General features: G+C 34.7%; 1 protein-coding gene across 3 annotated transcripts in view; it reads left to right on the top strand.

The window, feature by feature from the left end:
* Nucleotides 1-5,250, top strand: part of LOC148947298 (ubiquitin-conjugating enzyme E2 W) — a 43,513-nt gene extending 38,263 nt beyond the window's left edge. For all 3 annotated transcript variants that reach the window (XM_089097373.1, XM_089097374.1, XM_089097375.1), the window contains exon 6: nucleotides 4,361-5,250. In XM_089097373.1, the coding sequence (XP_088953499.1) occupies nucleotides 4,361-4,374 (14 nt within the window). In that variant the 3' untranslated portion in view covers nucleotides 4,375-5,250. The remainder of the gene's footprint in view (nucleotides 1-4,360) is intronic.
* The last annotated feature ends 16,903 nt before the right edge of the window (nucleotides 5,251-22,153 follow it).

Raw genomic sequence — 22,153 nt, 5'->3', positions numbered from 1 at the left:
CGTAATATTTTCTGTCCATTTTAAGTTTTAATGTTGGTCCTTACTTTCAGTTGAAAAAAGCAGGTTTTTTTTATTTAAATTAGATTAGATTTGAAGGTTGAGGTATTTAGGCAGGAAGTAGGACTCCTTTTTAGGCTGGATTAACAAGGAAGCGTCTTAAAAGTTTTTAGTCTGATTATCTCTTGAATAATAAAATAGAGCATAACCCCATAACAAAAAAAAAGAATCTTCTTAAAACCTGAAATTTGAAGGCACTTCTTAAAACCTGAAATTTGAAGGCACTTGCACAGTAATTTATATTATCGTTGGGCTTAAAAACGTAAAAACGGGAAACTACTTGAAAGAAGAGACATTAAAGTGAAGCTGGAAAAATTTCAATGTTTTTTAGATATATATTCTACATCAGTGCTTCCATCCCAAATTTTTCAGAATTTCCTTGAAAATAAAATCGGTTTTAAAAATTTTTCCCAAAAACTAACGTTCGCAAAACGCAAACTTTAAAAACGAAATTTAAATTGACAGTTTCGCTAACGTTAATTTTCGGAGGATTCGTTTCGTATAAGCCCAAATTTTAGGGGCGAAAACCTGAAGAATTCAAGGGCAGTTGAACAGTGCGCTACATAGTCGTCCAGTTACGTGGCTAGTTATTGTTCGAGTAAATTCCACTTGCAAAAGATTCAAACGTATATTCCAAAAGTAAATAGACATAGACATAGACATAGGTTTATTAAGATCGAACAGCGTAGCCATGGCTAATTTATGTCGTCTTTACAACAATATGAGAAGAAAAAAAAAAGTACAAATAACACTATAAAAACACTAACACGTGAATTCAAATAACACTAAGTCTTGTTGTATGCTTCAACGAAAAAGGGGACAAACGTGTTTTTGTAGCGGTTGGTCCTGCAGACAGGGGGTTGTAGCTTCGACTGGGATCTGGTTCTTTGGTTAACAGGAGCATCAGGTGGGAGGATCAGTCTGTGATGGGGCGAAGATAGCAGTGACTTGCCGAGGGACATGATCAGTGATAATCGTCTGTCGCTGATAGATTCAAGGTTAAGTTCTTGCAAGAGTTTGTTGTAGTCGTCACTTCTGTTACCAACGATTATGTTAACAGCTCGTTTCTGCAAAGATTCAAGGTTATGGCAAAGGTAGTGGGTGCTCTGGACAAAAGGTTCCCAGACAGCGACGGCATATTCGAGTAGAGGTCTCACATACGTAATATAGGCATTTTTTAGGCTTTGAGTGTCGCAGCCAAACCTGCGCATCAGGACTAGGGTCTGAAGTGATGCATTGCCAGCCTTAATAACCTTCTCCACGGGTTCGGTGAATGTGCAGTCCATCGATAATGTGACTCCGAGGATTTTTGCAGATGGAACAATAGGGAAAGGGACTTGCGGGAATTCCAGATCACGTTTTAAGGGGCATTTGAGGACAAATGATAAATCGTCGACGAATTTGAGTCGCTCTTCGAAATTCTGAAGGAGGAAGTTGATGAGGGAGATAAATATGAAACCAGCAAGTCTTGTACCCTGAGGGGCTCCACAGGTAAGTTTAGACCAGTATGAGATCAAGTCATCTTCAAACAATGGAAATACACACTGCATTCTGTCCTGAAGGAAGCTCATTACTAATGCAAGAGACGGCTTCTGTGTGCCCATTCCTCGCATATTTTTTGCTGCCGTAAGATGACAAATCAGGTCAAATGCCTTCCTGAAATCGGCGAGAGCTAGATCGATGAAGGTACTTCCCTTGTCAAGCCACTTAAAGATAATGTCAACTAGGCGCACGAGGTATATCGAGGTATTGCAACCTTTGAGCCCGCCATACTGGTAACGGTCTATGTTTTCCCGCGTTTGCTTGAGCAATTCACGCAGGATGAATGACTCGGTGACTTTTGCAAAGGTAGATGTGATTGATATCGGTCGTAACTCGTTGCAAGATTTGGGTGTTTTAGTCTTCGGTATAACACGCACAAATGCACGTTTCCAGCACGACGGGAAAGTTGACTGGGCGAAACATTCGCTGATGATGTGTCCAAGTGGCTTGGTGAGGAAAAGAGAGAACTCTCGTATTAACCTTATATGCAGCTCTTCAGGAAAAGAGCTACTGGATGGACACAACTTGTTCAGCTCTTTGAAAACTTGATACTCAACTATTTTGATTTCACCTTCGTCAGGGCATATTGACAGTAGATTCTCTATTTCAGTGTTAGTTGGGGCAGGAAAGGATTTACAAATGTCAGTAAAGTAATTGTTGACGTCATTTGCACTCACGAGTGACCCATCATCGTTCAGAATACGGATACTGGATGATACTGATTTTCCAGCAATCTGCCTCACTAGACGGTGCCATTTACGGGGGTCCTTTTTTATTTCAGGGTCCAAAAGGGATTTTCCGAAGGACTTTCTTGCCTCGCGACAAAGGCTAACGATTTTGTTTCTTAATAATCGTAACTACGTTGCGTCACCACTTGACTGCCTTACAGTGGTTTTTTCGCAAATCAGTTGTTTTATTTTTGGAATGATCCAGGGCTTGTCAGATTCGCTCACGACAAATTGCTTATCCGGGAAAACTTCTAAGTATTTCTCATAGAGTAGGGACTGAAATATTTCTGCTTTCCTGTTGACATCGCTTTCGTTGTATACTTCGCTGAAGCAGTGAGTACCGACCCACATTCCGTACGTATTAACAGCAGACTTCGTGATAGGTCTCCGGAGTACTTTTATTTTCTTAAGCTTCCTGATTTCACTTTTTGCCTTCATCAGCAGAGTGTGATGGTCCGATTTGCCCAATGGCCCGTTCAAAGACACGTCTTTGTAATATAGAGCAAGGTTTGTAAGAATAAGGTCAAGGGTGCTCCCGGTCACATGGGTGGGTATCTTGACCACTTGTGACATACCCAGCGTATTAGCAAGTCATTGTTTCTTTGTTTGGTTGAAGTCACCAGCTATTATGAAGCCCGGGCGGCTATACCGGTGACGTAATGTGTCTAACGTAGACTGAAGGTAGGATACCAACAGTCGTCTGTTCTTGGCGCTTTCAGGACAGTAGATACTTGCGATAATGATGCAAGAGACAACTCGTGGTAAATTTTTTGGCTTGCATAATGCCCAGATCGCTTCATGGTTAGGGTCATTGAAATTATCTAAATATTTGCAGGGGATATCATCGTGTACATACAGGGCAACACCTCCGCCAATCCTGTCTGTTCTAGTGTTCAAGAAAACCTTGTAACCAGCCATCCTTCCACTTGTTTCGTCGAGCTGCTATGTTTCGGTAATTGCGGCGATATGGATATTATTCTGACGTAGAATGACATCTAACTCATCTACTTTATTCGTTAGTAAGCGGACGTTACTCAGAAGGAAGTTTGGAAGTTGGTGTTTACAAGAGAGAACCTGCGGTGATAATACTGGAGGACAATCAGACCCAAAATCATTGGTAGGAGCATTGTTGTCAGGAATCAGCCGGGGCGGTAGGCTCACGCACGGGATTGAGACTAAACAACTCTCACGCTTAGGCTTTTGGCTGGCCAATCGTCCGTAGGTGACTAACACGTCAATCTTAAATTTCTTTCTGCCACCTCTGCGTCCTCTTGTTGTTCGCTTGCGAACTAAGGGAACGTCATCTATATTTATATAAATTCTTAGTGTGACGAGTGTGGCTATGACAGATGGCGCCAAAACAGCAAAAGAAATGAAAGTACCTTTTTTGCATTGATCAATCCAGTTTTCAGCGGCAGCCTCAGTCACAAAGAATAGCACTATTAATACAGTTTTGATTAATACCACTTTCATCGCAAAGGGAGGAGTATTTCAAGGCACTGAACAAGTTAAACTAGGATAGAATGACTTGCAGCCATTCTAATCAGTATATCCAATTATAAAGACGTTTTAGCACCTGAATGACACATTCTTTTGAATTGCGGCCATAGCAAAATTATGACCCAAGACTGTGTTTTGTTTGTATTTTGGTAAATTATGATTTTTCTTTATTTGTTTAATTACAATTATTTACAAAAACTTAACATAAACACATCCCCTCCAAATGCCACAGCATATGGAGGAGGGATAACCAAACGCATAAAAAAACAAAAAAAAAAACAACAACTTGATATAAATCTCAGAAGAGGGTTTAAAATCAAAACATTCAGCTCCTTCATTAACACAATTCAATAAAGATAAAACACTACCTTTAATGATTTACTATAAATTTAATATATCAACTATGTATCCTATTACATTAACCATTAGATTATTTTATTATTAACTAATGAACTGAATTTGTTTGATCATTGCGGCTCTGGATTCATTTATTTCGTTTATAAATGTATTTACATATATATCTTTTTTTTTAGATGACGCTGTGTAAAGAAAGGGATATGTTTGAATCAGTCTCTAAAGATTATTGATGTAAATATTTTTATTTTGGTGTTACTCACGTGTAACATTGCCTGGAGAAGGGTAGTCCAAACCTACTTGAAGTTTTCCAGAGTGAAAAAAGAAGCATTCTATGTGAATATTGTTGGTTTAGTTACAGTTTATTTAGTTTTAACCGAACTCAGACGAGATTTGCAAGCAAGCACAAGGAGTCAAAAATATTGTTCAGGCTGAAACGACAACAATGGGATAATGTCTTCAAATTTTGTAAAATAGTGCAGTTCGACTTAATGCAAACTGAGTAACGCTTTCGCAACATTGATAGAATACTTATGTGTTTTATCTCTTTTAGAGTTGATTCCTGTAAGTAGTTTTAGAGTAAAATTGTGCCGCTGTTTCTTTTGAAAAAATATAGATTTTTGCTGTCAATTGGTATTACCTTTCAAGATAATTGGTATAACCTTAGTACCCGATAGCCTACAAGTACCTGTCTCATTCTTGTTGTGCTCGTTTCCCGTCACATGAATCTGTCTTAAGGAGGGCTTTTAAACTAGTCTCGGGGAAACTCCCTCTACCCTGTGTCCACGGGCTTTAAAAAAAAAAAAAACACTATTAAAAGTCAATTTCTTGATGCACCCCTCCTCTGTTTATAAAAAATTACAAGAATATAATTTTTTTTGCAGTTTTATATCCAAGATGCTACAATTTTCTGGAATTAAATTTTTTTTTTTTGCAGTTTTATGCCCGAGATGTTGCTGCTTATATGTGGCATCATCCCTTGTTTTTGGAACGTGTCTTTATAACAGGAACAAATTTAAGAGTTTTTAACGTGACTATTTAATGATTTTAACTTTTTTAACGTGTAAGTTTGTAGCAGATTGGTATGCTTTAGTTTACATATTGTATATATGTATATTACATATTGTATATATATACATCACATATATATATATACATATATATATATATATATATATCCATATATATATATATATATATATCATATATAATATATATATATATATATATATATATATATATATATATATATATATATATATATATATATATATATATATATATATATATATATATATATATATATATATATATATATATATATATATATATATATATATATATATATATATATATATATATATATATATATATATATATATATATATATATATATATATATATACAAGATTCTATTATCCATATGGAGTATCTTCCCTTGTTTTTAGAAAATGTATTTCTTTCTGAAAGGACAAAATTAAGGGTTTTTGTAAGGACTTTGACGTTAAAAAGTACTTTGACGAATAAAAACTTAAAAGTGGAGCCAAAGGATTTGGCTGCTCTAATTTAAAGTTGTAAGGGTATCTTAGATTTTTAAATCTCAAATTGTTTCTTGGTTTCAGGATTAGAACAGCTCCTTGGTTGGTCAGCACCAAGCACCACGGTTTGGTGCTACGGTGAGCTGTTAGTAGTAGTAGTAGTAGTAGTATTGGTTCTTGTGATTCTAACCCCAAAAAACAGCTATGTTATAATACATATGAAAGTATTAGAGTTAAAAAGACTTAGCCTTCTTAAAGTGACCATCCATTTGAGTGGAGATTTAAGTTTATAAAAATAAATTTCTATAAATTTTAAAGTTTCATTATTATCCTATTAATTTACATTGCTTCCAATGAATTTAAATATAAAAATTCTTATACATGCTTGCAATCTCTGTCCCAAGTGTCCTGTATTTCATTCTAGTAGACAGAAGTGCATGTTTATAAAGTTCATTATTAAAATCTTTCTTATTATTTCTGCTTACTGTTTCTTACTGTTTAAATTATTTCTTACTGTTTATTATAGTGCCATATTGAAGAAAAAATGTTTAAAGTAAACCCAATTGATTTGGCTTCTCTTATTTACGATTATAGCCATTATCAGATATTTTAAAGTCCCAAATCGCTTGTTAGTGTCAGGTTAGGTTTTTGTGGCACTAAACACAAGGGCTTGCTTTTCTATAATACTTTGAATAATATAAATATATCAGAGCTGCCACTAGGTCCCTAAAGTCCCTAAACTGGGGAAGGTTCTTAAAAGTCCCTAAAATAGCTCTTAAGTCCCTAACTTCCTTTCTGTAAGATTAAGCCATGTCAATACTTAAGCCAAGAAGTCATTTAGTGTGTTAGTGATCTTTAGTATCCGGAAGGCTGCAGGTGAAAAAAAACAACATATAATGGTATATAACGTCCAAGTTTTTCTTGATAATGATAGACCCAAAAATTTGGACTTTTTTGAGACTTTTGTGTTGTGTTGTTTTAAATTTGTATCATGGGAGGCTCGGCAGTTTTTCCCAGCTTGTTCTTAATGCATTACTAACTTCACCAAAGAAGCCCTTGATGTTTGTATCTAATTCTTATATTATTATTGTAGCAGCAGCTGCAACCTGTTAAAGAATAATCCTCAATCCATAGTAAAAGAAAATTAAAAAAAATTTATGCTAAAAAACACTCAACTAAAAGCAATACAGAATGATAATTGTTATCCACTTTTAACTCAACTGTAATTTTTATTCTCGAAATCTTCTTTTAGGATTTCGAAAAAGAAACCTGAAACCTCTCGAAAATAAACCTCTCGTCCCATGAAAACTCCACCACTAAAATTAGCATGTTCAGAAACCCTTCATTTAAGGTTTATAGCGCCACCTCCAAAACAAAAACGTAGTCTATGGTAACTGCCCTTCTGAAGAAGTCTACAGGAAACCAAAGCCAAACAGATATTAAAAAAGAACAACAAACAGGTGATATTGAAATGCCGAGGTTTTGCGATGATTTTCTGGCAATTACCCAAAGCAGTTGCAAGCAAAGCAAAGCAGTTGCAAAGCAATTACCCAAAGCAAAGCGTATTTTTCCAATTCCTCTACCTTCCTAGATTAAAATCAAGAAAATAAAACCTGAGAAGATCCATATGGAAAGCCAAGAAACTGGATCCTTTTGATATTACCCATGCCTTTCCAGAGGGTGATGATGCTCCAGGAGATTGTTGCTTGTCGTCCTGGTTTCAGAGCTCGGAGAAACCGTTTTGAATATTCAGTATAACGTCTGGTTTTGTTACGGTAAACAAAAGCTTTACCAAATCCCTATTGGTCCTTTTTCTGGTGCCAGGAAGGTCTGTAAAGGTCCATTTTCATCCCCAAAAAAGTCCCTATTTTTGACTCATTGAGCTTGAGGTAGCCTCGCTATAAATATAATAATAAAGCACTAATAAACATAAATACTTTAAAAGTACTTGGATTAAAACTGACTCGCTTTCTTAAAATGGCCGTCTGTTTTAGTAGGAATAGGCACATATTACACAAAATCATTTGTTTTAAACCCAATAGAAGCTTATTTTTTACTTAAGATTTTTTGCTTTCTTGCTAATTATTATAGTATTATGTTGATTTGAAAAAAGATGAATAGCAATAAGATCTATTTTTATAAATAGGAAGATATTTAGGAGGATTATCAGTTTTAGTTATAAAAAATAGCTGCAGAGGAGCCCCGTCTGACTGTCTCCCCTCACCTGTCCCTCCTAGAAAGACTAAAATATATATAAAGTCAAAAATCTTTCAACATTCTAAAAAAGGCACTGTTTCAGAAAAAAATGGTTTTCATAACATCCTGGTCTCCTCTTCCCATTCTGAAAAAATTATGTTGAATTATCAAGTTAAAGTGAAAGTTAATCATGTTTTCACAATGCAACTGTGATAGGTATTTTTAAAGAACATGCGCGTCCAAGGATAGTGAATTCAGCCGAGGGAAAATTTCACTGAATATTAAAGCAATTTGTCGCATGATGTTCATGTAGAATATGTCTTTAATTTTGGTTTTCATACTGATTTAACGCTTTTCAAAATCAAATTAAAAATATTCATTGAAATGGATCTGAAAAAATTATAATAATACACCACCGATTCTTTGAGCATGTTAAAAATATGATTCGTTTTAATATTTTTGAACGTTTAAAATCGAGTTACTAAAGGAAGTTGACGCACTCCGAGGAAGACGAAGAATATACATTAAGTACAATTTTTTTTAATGTTCTAAAAAAGACTTGTGTTTCAAAGTCTTTTCCAATTCCTCTTCTCATTCTGGAAAAAATATGTGGCATTACGAAGTCCAAGGCGAAATTGAATTACATATGTATGGTACAGTTGTATCATAGACAGTGCAATTGCGTGGCCTAAGTAAAGAACGATGTTGCCACAATGTATTATTTTTGGTTTCTTTCTTTCTTTCTTTTAGACCTGGGCACTTCGTATCGATGGAATTGTCGTAGAAAATTTGAAAAGGGCTCATTCGATTGGAAATTAAAAGGGCGTGTCCCCTTTTTAATAGTCGTAGGTGATTGGAAGGCAACTAACACCCCTTCCACGCCCAGCATTTCCCAAAACACATCCAATCATAATTTTGAGATATCCATTTGGTTCAGCATAGTTGAAAGATCTGGAAATTATGTCTTTGAGGAGGACACTCCCCCATAGCCCTCAGGGCAAGGGTTGTAAGTTATGGCCTGGGGTCATTTAAGGTTTTTATAGAAAGTGTTGTCGTTGAAACTTCAAAAAGGACTCATTCGTTTGGAAATTGAGAGGGCTTGTGTTCTTTGTAATAGTCAATATCGATTGGAGGGCAACTAGCCCCCTCTCACGCCCACCATTTCCCCAAACGCATGCAATCAAAATTTTGAGATAGCCATTTTGTTTAACGTGGCTAAAAGTTGTGGAAACTAGGTCTTTGAGGATGATAAACCCTTCAGAGCCCTATGGTCAAGGGTTTTAAGTTATGCTTATTTCTGTAAAAATAAGTTTTTTTTACAGAAAGCGTTGTCGTAGAAACTTCAAAAAAGGCCCATTCGTTTGGAAAATGAAAGGGCTTGTGCCCTTTTTAATAGTCAAAAGCGATCGGAGGGCAACTAATCCCCCTCTAACGCTCCCATTTCCCCAAACACATCCAATCAAAATTTTCAGATAGCCATTGTGTTGAACATAGTTGAAAGTTATGGAAATTAGGTTTTTGAGGATGATAACCCCCTCAGAGCCGTAAGGGCAAGGGTTGTAAGTTATGAACCGAGGGCATATAGGCTAAGGTTTTTATAGAAAGCGTTGTCGTAGAAACTTTAAAAAGGGATAATTTGATTGGAAATTGAAAGGGCTAGTACCCTTTTATTAGTCGAAAGTGATAAGAGCTAACCCCCCTTTCACGTCCTCCATTTCCTCAAACACATGTAATAAAATTTTTGAAATAGCCATTTTGTTCAACGTAGTTGAAAGTTCTGGAAATTATGTCTTTGAGGATGACAAACCCCCCACATCCCTCAGGGCAACGGTTTTAAGTTATGCCCTGGGGGCATATAAGGTTTTTCTAGATAGCGTTGTTGTAGAAACGTCAAAAAGGGCTCATTCGACTGGAAATTGAAAGGACTTGTGCCCTTTTTAACTGTTAAAAGTGATTGAAGGGCAATTAACCCCCCTCTCATGCCCACCATTTACCCAAACAAGTCCAATCAAAATTATGAGATAGCAATTTTATTCAACGTAGTTGAAAGTTCTGGAAATTATTTCTTTGAGGATGACAAACTCCCCACACCCCTCAGGGCAATGAACCAAAATAGAATCAAATAATCTACCAATTGTACAACTACCACAAATCAGTATCAATAAATAAACGAGCCCCCCCCCAAAAAAAACAAAAAAAAACAAAACAGAAATCAAAATAAATAATAGAGTCAAACTCAAAACGAGCAGAAATTAATATGAGCAGGGTTCTAAACCCCTATGCTTTCTAAAAGCAAGAATATAATTTGTACTCTACTGAAAAAATTTAATGTTTTCATTTTTATAACTTTAAGAAATCAAAAATCAATTAAGGTTTTAAGGAATAAATATCAGCATATATATATTAAATTGACAATGCACATTTTATTCAGTATATTAATTTGAATTTTCTGACTTTTAGAAAGTATAGGGGTTTAGAATCCTGCTCATATTTATTTCTGCTCGTTTTGAGTTTGACTGTTATTTATTTTAATTTCTGTTTGTTTTGGGTTTCATTTATTTATTGATACTGATTTTTGGTAGTTGTATGCTTGGTAATTTTTTAATTAATTGAGGAGAATGGGGACTGTAATTCTTCTAAGTGGATTGTCTGATTCAAATGACGTAGTTGCCTTTCAGTTCCATTTTTGCGGATTTTGACTCCATTTTTGTGTGTTTTCAGACTTTGTTTGAAATTCAAAGGGAGCGTTTATCATTAACATTAATCGAAATAATAGTTCCCATCCCTTAATCATGTTCGAATTCTTCGTGACTTGTCAGTATTTTTTCAGAACGTGTTTTTAATTTTTTGGTTACTATGGATTGGAACTCGTTCTTTACTTGGTTGTTAGTAGAATGGCCCCTATTGATCCCACGAGTACAATACCCCTTCGAATCCTGATCCGGGCACTTTTTTTTAAAACTCCCACGAGTACACCAAATATGGGCATAGAGTCCCTAGGGAGAACACGTGGTTAATGGGGTCAATGACTTCAATAGAGTCCCTAGGGAGAACACATGGTTAATTTATTGTTTCCAATGAGAATTGTTTCCGGAAGTTTATTAATATCTTTGGAGTTCGACCAGAATTGTTTCCGGGGCAAAGTTTAGATCACACGTGACAGATGATGTCATGATTGATTGAGTTGTCATGAAAGGGGAATTAATTTGTTGTTTCGAAAGAGAATTATTGATTCAAGAAAGGGGAATTAATTTGTTGTTTCTAAGGGGAAGGTGGGGAAGAGATATATTGATTGCGTAATCGAAGGGAGAGAATTCCCGAGAAATTGATTACATAATCGGTAGAACCCTATCAGGAGCTCGTGACGGGAATCCATTTATGTGCATAGAATGACGTAATCAACTAGGACAGTTGGATTTCTGAGAAATTGATTACATAATCGGTAGAACCCTATCAGAAGGTCATGACGGGAACAAGTTCCTTTCTTATATATATATATATATATATATATATATATATATATATGTTTGCTATTTCAGGCTTTTCTGAGCTAAGGTTTCTTAGTATTTCATAGGTGTGTGTTGTCTGAAACTTATGACTTGAGGTGTCTAATTTGCTATTTCAGGCCTTTCTGAGCTAAGGTTTCATAGTATTTCGTAGGTGAATGTTGTCTGAAACTTATGATTTTGAATACGTAAATTACTATTTCTGGCTTTTCTAAGCTAGATTTCTTAGTCTTTTGTTGGTGTGTGTTGACTGAAACCTATGATTTGGGATATAAGGTTCTTAGTCTTTCGTTGTTGTGTGTTGTCTGAAACCTATGATTTGGGATTTGTAGTTTGCTTTTTGGACTTTTCAGAGCTAGGATTCATAGTCCCTCATAGGTGTTTGTTGTCTGAAACCTATAGTTTGGGATGAGTAGTTTGCTATTTCAGGCTTTTCTGAGCTAAGGTTTCTTAGTATTTCGTAGGTGTGTGTTGTCTGAAACTTATGATTTGAGATGTGTAATTTGCTATTTCAGGGTTTTCTGAGCTAAGGTTTCATAGTATTTCGTAGGTGACTGTCGGCTTAAACTTATGATTTGGGATATATAAATTACTAATTCGGGCTTTTCTAAGCTAGCTTTCTTAGTCTTTCGTTGGTGTGTGTTGACTGAAACCTATGATTTAGGATAAAAGGTTCTTTGTATTCCGTTGGTGTGTGCTGTCTGAAACCTATAATTTGGTATTTGTAGTTTGCTTGTTGGACTTTTCAGAGCTAGGATTCATAGTCACTTATAGGTGTTTGTTGTCTGAAACCTATAGTTTGGGATGAGTAGTTTGCTATTTCAGGCTTTTCTGAGCTAAGGTTTCTTAGTATATCGTAGGTGTTTGTTTTCTGAAACTTATGATTTGATATGTGTAATTTGCGATTTCAGGCTTTTCTGAGCTAAGGTTTCATAGTATTTCGTAGGTGAATGTTGTCTGAAACTTATGATTTGGGATATGTAAATTACTATTTCGGGCTTTTCTAAGCTAGATTTCTTAGTCTTTTGTTGATGTGTGTTGTCTGAAACCAATAATTATGGATGGGTGGGGTGCTATTTTAGAATGGTCGGGGCTTGATGTATTAGCCAGCTCGAGATAGGTTCTGCTAGTAACCTTAAAGCTAGTACTATTTCTTCTTTACGTCGTACTTTTCTGAGAAATGTTCCTAAACATTAATCATGCTTGATCTTCCTGAACATGATGAGTTAGGATGTTGAACTTGCTTTTAGGATCATTTAGAACTAGGATTCTTAGTCCCTCATAGGTGTTTATTGTCTAAAACCTATAGTTTGGGATGAATAGTTTGCTATTTCAGGCTTTTCTGAGCTAAGGTTTCTTAGTATTTCATAGGTGTGTGTTGTCTGAAACTTATGATTTGAGGTATGCAATTTGCTATTTCCGACTTTTCATAACCAGATTTCTTAGTCTTTCGTAGGTGTGTGGTGTCTGAAACCTATGATTTGGGATGTGTGGGTTGCTATTTTTTGACTTTTCTGAGCTGGATTTCTTAGCCTCAGAAAAGTCAAAAAATAGCAACCCACACATCCCAAATCATAGGTTTCAGACACCACACACCTACGAAAGACTAAGAAATCTGGTTATGAAAAGTCGGAAATAGCATATTGTATACCTTAAATCATAAGTTTTAGACAACACACACCTATGAAATACTAAGAAACCTTAGCTCAGAAAAGCCTGAAATAGCAAACTACTCATCCCCAACCATAGGTTTCAGACGACAAACACCTATGAGGGACTAAGAACCCTAGCTCTCAACATTCTAAAACCCCAACGACACATCCCACATCATAATTTTCTGACAACGCGCACCTGTTTAATGTTAGGAAACCTAGCTCAGAAAAAGTCAAAAATAGCAAATTATTACTACAAGATCCTACGTTTCTAGCAAAACAACTCTATGAAAGGCTAACAACTACAGCTCCGACCATTCTAAAATACCCCCAAACACAACCCTAATCCATGGTTTCAGACAACACACATCAACGAAAGACTAAGAAATCTAGCTTAAAAAAGCCCGAAATAGTAATTTACATATCCCAAATCCTACGTTTCAGACAACATTCACCTGCGATATACTATGAAAGCTGAGCTCATAAAAGTCTGAAATAGCAAATTACGCACCTCAAATCATAAGTTTCAGACAACGCACACCTACGAAATACTAGGAAACCTTAGCTCAGAAAAGCCTGAAATAGCAAACTACTCATCCCAACCTATAGGTTTCAGTCAACAAACACCTATGAGGGACTTTGAATCCTGGCTATTAAAAGTCCGACAAGCAAAACTATAAATCCCAAAGAATAGTTTTAATATACAACACACCAACGGAAGACTAATAACCTTACATCCCAAATCATAGGTTTCAGTCAACACACACCAACGAAAGACAAAGAAATCTAACTTAGAAAAGTCCGAAATAGTAATTTACATATCCCAAATCATAGGTTTCAGTCAACATTCACCAACGAAAGACTATGAAACCTTAGCTCAGAAAGGCCTTAAATAGCAAATTAGACACCTCAAGTCATAAGTTTCAGACAACACACACCTACGAAATACTAAGAAACCTTAGCTCAGAAAAGCCTGAAATAGCAAACTATATATATATATATATATATATATATATATATATATATATATATATATATATATATATATATATATATATATATATATATATATATATATATATATAAGAAAGGAACTTGTTCCCGTCAAGACCTTCTGATAGGGTTCTACCGATTATGTAATCAATTTCTCAGAAATCCAACCGGCCTAGTCGATTAAGTCATTCTATGCACATAAATGGATTCCCGTCACGAGCTCGTGATAGGGTTCTACTGATTATGTAATCAATTTCTCTGGAATTCTCTCCCTTCGATTACGCAATCAATATATCTCTTCCCCACCTTCCCCTTAGAAACAACAAATTAATTCCCCTTTCTTGAATCAATAATTCTCTTTGGAAACAACAAATTAATTCCCCTTTCATGACAAATCAATCAATCATGACATCATCTGTCACGTGTGATCTAAACTTTGCCCCGGAAACAATTCTGGTCGAACTCCAAAGATATTAATAAACTTCCGGAAACAATTCTCCTTGAAAACAATAAATTAACCATGTGTTCTCCCTAGGGACTCTATTGAGGTCATTGACCCCATTAACCACGTGTTCTCCCTAGGGACTCTATGCCCACATTTGGTTTACTCGTGGGAGTTTAAAAAAAAAGTGTCCGGATCGGGATTCGAAGGGGTATTGTACTCGTGGGATCAATAGGGGCCATTCTACTGTTGTTTCTAAGGGGAAGAGGGCATTCATGATGAGTGTCTAAGCATAGTGTCGAAACTCAGCCAAGGGTTGGCTCCAGAGAATATTACTTCTTGTATGGGGCCCATCATGGGCCCCATATAGGGCCGTATTCAAGATTTTTTTTCGTAGGGTGTTCTACATAGGTATTTTTTTTGGAGGGGGGAGGGTACACAAAAAAGAACGCATAAAAATTTTGTTTATATCCATTTCCATGTTTATATCAAATTTACGTTTTAACAAGTCAGACAAGCATTTCGGGGGGGGGGGGGGGTTCAAGCCCCCTTTCCCTGGATATGGCCTTGGGCCCATGTATGATTATTCTTGAAGTATTTTCTTCTTATACTGATTTAGCCCTTTTTAAGTATTTTCTCCTGTTAATAAAAGCATAAAAAAATATATATAGACGAAGACAATGGGCATTTAAAATTAAAGTGAAAATGTTAATCAGATATGCATGAAATAGTTTTATGTCGTAATTCTTATATGTTCCGTGAAGGTGCTTTAGGTCTGTATATATTAGTATGTGCTGAAACTACAACCGCTATCTGTAGTTTAAATTTTGCTCAATGATTTCTTAGAAATTTCCACTATAATATTTTTCTCTATGGCCACTAGTAGCCCACAACCAGAATATTATCCACTTTGTAATTTTTTTTTTCTTTTTTTTTCTTTTTTTTTTGTTATATACACGTAGAGCCTGACAGCTGACAAATTATATGGCAAGGGTGGAGGAACTGAATTTGTCCTTGATTCACCCAGCCAATAATATTTTTTTATGTATGCTTTTTTTGGGTGTGAAGGTAACGTGGTTTGGAGGCCTGAGCCTTAACCCAGAGTGTGTTGACCCGCCTCTTCTCCAATTATTTAATAATAATTGGGTATTTACTTTCACCGGATTCAAAATAAGTGTACCTAAAAGAAGTGATTTGTCCCTAAAATAGGTAATCTCCCTAAAAGTGGAAACCCTGTTGTGGATCCGCCTCGTCGCCAATTATTTAATAATAATGGGTTGTTTACTTTCACCGGATTCAGTGGAATATATCATTGAAGTGTAAAAGCATACCTTAGTAGATACCTTAGAGATACCTTAGGGATACCTTAGGATAATAGTTTTAGTTTGTCTGTTAAGCTTTTAATGTTACATTTGATTATTTGAAACTGGTTGAAATCACGCGCGTTTTTGCTGCTTTCATATTGCTTCAGTGAATGTGATCAGTTTCAAAATATCTCTGCTCATGGAGAGAAAATTATGGCCCAGAAGCTTATTAACTTTTTTATTTGAATGTCAGAATTTTAAAAGGTTCATGCACAAATACGGCATCAAATAGCATTGTATTCTGAATGCATCTTACATCCTACTTGGAATAGCATTGTACTCGAAACAGCTCGGAATGTCATCAGTGACTTGTTAATGAATAGGAATGGTTTGGATAATAAAAAAAATAAAGAACAGCGCGGACAATATTGACTTGACTTACTTGACTTAGATTTTCCGCCGGGCGCTGCTGATACGGGGAACGATAGGGGAATTTCCTCAAGATATGTGGGATGCCTTCGAATATTCAATAAGGACAAAGATGGATTACAGTTTATACGTTTAAAGGTTGATCCAACAACCACTGATCGACAGCAGTACGTGAAAATAACAAGAAAATAATCGAAAACAAAAAAATTGTGCTGTGTCCGTGTGTGTGTGTTTGTCTCTATGTCTGTGTGTCCGGGGGCACTTATGCCCCGGGGGCATATAAGGTGTTTATTGAAGAAGTGGTCATGTAAACTTTGAAAGGGGACTCAAATGTTTAGAAATTGAAACTTTTAGTTCCCTTTAAAGAGTCAAAAGTGATCCGATGGAAACTAGCCTCCCCACCAGCCCAAAGGCCATAAGGGATGATCGTTTAAAGTTTAGAGGGGGTTATTTGATTTGAAATCGGAAATTATAGTGCCCTTTTTAAGAGCTAAAAGTGATCGGAGGGCTATATTAATAATATTTTCTTTTATACTTCTTAGTAGTCGTAGTAGTATCAGCTCTAGTAGTAATAGTAGCGGTACCAGCTGTAGTAATAGTGTAAAGTATGCACATAAGGTCTTTTGGTTAGTTCAAGATCCTCCTAAACATAATATGTAAGGTTAAACTTAATTCCCTAAGCTATTCCTGGGATATTGCTGATACACCTTTTGACGACTTCCACGCAAAGAGTGTGTTTTGATATAATTTGTCATCATCCTTAACATTCCCTACAAGTTTTATCTTCATAACCTTAGCTTCAGTAGTAGTAGTCGTAGTAAAATTATTAGCAGAAGTAATGGTAGCAGTGAGTATACAGTGCCTTTTCCGTAATTCAACATCCTTTTTAGCACACCATGAAAGTTTCAGCTTAATACTCCAAACTGTTCCTAAGACATTGCTCACATATCCTTTTCACTACCTGAATACAAATAGTGTGTTTTATTTCATCCAATATTCACTAATAATTTTCCTGAAAGTGCCAAATACCTTAGCGTAAGTAAACCTAGTATTCATAGGACTAGGAATAGTAGTAATAATAGTAACATGCAAATAGTACTTTTTGTTGTTGAACATCTCTTTCAACACGCACTAATAGTTTCAACTTGATATTCTAAACCATTCTGAAGATATTGCTTATAAGCCCGTTTGACAACCCGCATGCATATTGTGTGTTATGATTTATTTTAGACTCACTCTAATCTTTCCCCGAAAGTCTCATCTTAATGCAGTTAGCGTCACAAGTAGCAGTAACCGAGCAGAAATAGTAAAAGCAAAATGCTCATAATTCCTTTTGGTTAGTTCCAAATCAGCCTCAATGTAATCTGAAAGTTTCAATTTAATCATCTAAGCCATTCCTGGGATATTGCTGATACACCCTTTTGACAATCTAGATACTCCGAATGTATTTTCAATTAGTTCAACATTCCCAAAAACATTAACTTTATACCCTTAGCTTCAGTATAATCAATAGTAGCACCTTTAATAGCAATATGCACATAGGATCTTTTGTTTTTTCCAACTTCTCCCTTAATACACACTGAAAGTTTCTACTTACCAACCAAAACAGTTTCTGGGGCATTGTTGATACGCACTTTTGACAACCTGTATACACATAGTGCTTTATTCACTTCAACATGCTCTCAACATTCCCTGAAATTTTCACTTAATACCCAAGCTTTAGTGGTAGTAGCAGTAGTTAGAGAAGTAGCAGTGCTACTGGGGACAGTAGCAGTAGTGCTAACATTTTGAAAATGAAAATTTTGCATTTTGATTAGTTCAACATCCCCCACAACAAGCCCAACAACTTTATTCTCCAACCCGTTCCTAAGACATAGCTGATAAGCCTATTCGACAACCCATATAAGCAGTGTTTTGATTTATTTCAGATTTACCCTAAATGTGTCATGAAATTTTCACATTTGCCTTGGTAGTAATAATCACGGTAGTAGCAGTCGAGGTATAAGTGTTAGTTCTAGTGTTAGCAGCAGCACTTGTAGCTTCTCAAAAAACTTCTATGAAAAATCTCAAAAAACTCTTCTGGTTTTGGTTTCAGAATTTAGCGCAAACAGCGAGACATTCAATAGTCGTTCTTTCCATGATATTAGAATGTCATTAAGAAAAATAAAACTCTGGCCTTGAATATTGATGCAAGAATATTGAATGTTTGAAATATTGATGTAAGATGGAATTTGCTTATTGCGAAAATGTAACAAGAACAGAAAACGTTGCAAATGCATTAGGCGCAGTTTTGGCAGAGATTGGCAAATTATTTGGCTGACGAGGTCCTTAAGATTGCTGTGGTGGGGGTATCAGCAGGGCCTCAACTATCTCCGAATTTTCGGGGATATACGTAATAATATCTGTTTGTTTGAAGTTTTAATGTTGCTCCTTACTTTCAGTTGATTTTTTTATTTAATTTCTGCTCATCTTTTAAATAATGCTGGGAAATCTGAAGCCCCCTTCATGGAAAATTCCCTTTCCCCATGAAAAGATCATCCCACATAACCCCTCCCTCAAATCCCCCCTGAAAACATCTGTATACTCCTCATCTGAAGCACAACGGAAAAGCCTCACCCTGAGAGCACCTCCTTCATGATTAAGGCAGCTCCCCAGCCAGCTAAGTAGCCTATGATTAGCTAAAAATCTAGCATTTCACAAAAATCTTTCGACATAAATCCGGTTGTTTTAAATGCGACTCAGTAACTCCAATTAATGAAACTATACAGGTGTACACAACTTTTTCACATCAATGAACATTTAAGATTCTAAAACTCATAAAACATTCACGCGTGTGCTCATACTGAACAAACTCACCCAGTACTCGAAGCGCCTTATATTGAAGAATCTGCAGTCGTTTAATATTTATATCTGCAGTCGTCTGCAGTCGTTTATATATAGAATCTGCAGTCGTTTATAAATATATATATATATATATATATATATATATATATATATATATATATATATATATATATATATATATATATATATATATATATATATATATATATATATATATATATATATATATATATATATATATATATATATATATATATATATATATATATATATATATATATATATATATATATATATATATATATATTTATATATATATATAGGCCTATATATTATAAATATTGCTGCTAACTAAGTGTAAATTTTTTACTAAGTTTTTACTTTTTACTTTTTAACTAAACATGGTATTCACGTGATGGTAAGACAGCAAACCTTATTGATTATGTTATAGTAAATCGAAGACTGGCAGGATCAATACAAGATACTAGGGTATATAGGAGTGCTGTTATTGATGTTAAAAGTAAAGATCACCATCTAGTAGTGTCAAGGTTTAATTTAAAGCCGAATAATCGGAAGGGTAAGTACATCCCGGGACGTTATGATGTTAGTAGACTCCAGAATGAGAATTTGAGAGAAACTTTCCAGGAACAGTTGAATACTAATCTTGAGAGTTTAAAATTTGATAATGTGGAAGATGGTTGGAATAATTTTAGAAAAATAATTTGTGAAGTTGCTGAAGGTGTATTAGGGAAGAATGCTAGACCTGCAGCTAAGAATATTAGTGAAAAAGCTTTAAGTTTAATAGAAAGGAGAAAGGACTTGTACAAGAATTATCTGAGTGATAGATCACATGAAAACAAAAGAAATGTAAAGAAAGTAGAGAAAGCATTGAAATATGAACTAAGGAGGTATGAAGTGGAGGCCATGGATAAAATTGTCGGGGATTTAGAAGATGCAGCTAGACGGCATAATAGTAAAATATTGTACTGGCAAGTTAGCAAATTGAGAGGTGGTAGTAAATCCGGACTTGTCCCAGTTAAAGATAGGAATGGGGTGGCAATTAGCGATAAGACAAAAGCTAAAGCGAGATGGGCCGAACATTTTGAGAATTTGCTTAACCGAGATAGAGTTGCAGGAAAAAATATTGAGGAAAATGAAAAAGTTTGTGATACCTTGGATGTGAAGGAAGATTTGTTTTGTGAGGAGGAATTAGAAACAGTACTAAAAGGATTAAAGAATAATAAGGCTCCAGCTGCTGATAGGGTAGTAAATGAGTTTCTTAAATATGGTGGCTCTGAGGTTAGAAATAAGTTATTGGAGATTATGACTATGATTTTTGAAAAAGGGGAAGTACCTAAAGATTTTAGGAAAACCTTAATTAAGCCACTTTATAAGAAAGGTGATAAAAGTGAGTGTGGTAATTATCGAGGCATTAGTCTGGTCTCTGTAGGTAGCAAATTGCTTAGTAATATGATACTTTTTAGACTGAGAGATGCCGTAGACAAAGTTTTAAGAGAAGAGCAGTGCGGTTTTAGAAAAGGTAGAGGATGTGTTGACCAAATTTTCACTCTTAGGTTAATAATTGAGAAGTGCCTGAGTTTTCAAACACCTTTGGTCCTCACTTTTATAGATTATGAGCAAGCGTTCAATTCTGTTGAAAGAGGAGCTTTAGTAAAGGTTTTATCCTTGTATGGTATACCAGACAAACACATTAAAGTGATTAGTGCTATGTACAAGAATAACACTGCTGCGGTTAAGTTAGAAAATGAGGTTAGCAGCTGGTTTTGTATTAAATCAGGAGTTAAGCAGGGTTGTGTTCTATCCCCCTTTATATGGATTATTTTGATGGACTTTGTTTTAAGGAGCACAGGAAAGGCAATGGGAGACCACGGAATCAAATATATATACATATATATATATATATATATATATATATATATATATATATATATATATATATATATATATATATATATATATATATATATATATATATATATATTATATATATATATATATATATATATATATATATATATATATATATATATATATATATATATATATATATATATATATATATATATATATATATATATATATATATATATATATATATATATATATATATATATATATATATATATATATATATATATATATATATATATATATGACAAATAAATATAATTGGTTCTTTACTGAAAAAAATTCTTTTAAATGTTTTCACTTTTATAACTTTAAAAATAAAAAGTTAGTTAAGATTTAAAGGAATAAAAATCAGCATTTGTGTATTAAACTGACAATGCATATTTTTTAAAATCATTTGAATATTTTTAGTAAAGTACAAATTATATTCTAGCTTTTAGAAAGCATAGGGTTTAGAAACCAACTCAGATTAATTTCTGCTCGCTTTGAGATTGACTTATTTTAATTTTTGTTATTATTTTGAGGGGCGGTTCATTTATTTATTGATACCGATCTGTGCTAGTTTTATGCTTGGTAGATTATTTGATTCTATTTTTTTTCATTTTTGGTTTAATGGAGTTCTTTACCTTTTTTTGAAAAACTTATTTTGTGCAAAAGTTGTTTTGATTAATTAAATAAAAAAATAATTTTCTAAACTGAAAGTAAGGAGCAGCATTATAACTTAAAACGAACAGAAGTTATTCTCTTTACGTTAAAGTTTTTCTTAGTAATTTTTAAAAAGTTTCTTATTGTTCTAATTAAACGACATAGTTTTTCAAGAGTCGTTCATAAAGAATTAGGAAAGAATTCAAACTTTAGCGTAAAGAGCGAGGCTTTGGGGAGGAGCAACCTCCTCATTTACTTAATAATTTCTGTTCGTTTTAAGTTTTAATGCTGCTCCTTACTTTCGGTTTAAATAGCTTGATTTTTAAATATTTAATTTCTGATCACTTTTGAAATATTGCCAGAAAATCTGGCTACACCTCCACGGAAAAATCACTCTTCCCCATGGGTTTATTCTCTAGACATTTCAATCATAGTGACAATTTATCCCGGATTATATTCATGTGTACAATTGAGTCGGCCAGTCCCCCAGTGTA

The sequence above is a fragment of the Artemia sp. Qi Xiang Cuo genome, chromosome 11 (assembly GCF_049724085.1).
Source record: "Artemia sp. Qi Xiang Cuo chromosome 11, ASM4972408v1, whole genome shotgun sequence".
Classification (NCBI taxonomy): Eukaryota; Metazoa; Arthropoda; class Branchiopoda; order Anostraca; family Artemiidae; genus Artemia; species Artemia sp. Qi Xiang Cuo.
Note: the sequence above shows the minus strand (reverse complement) of the source record. Positions and strands in the feature narration are given on the sequence as shown.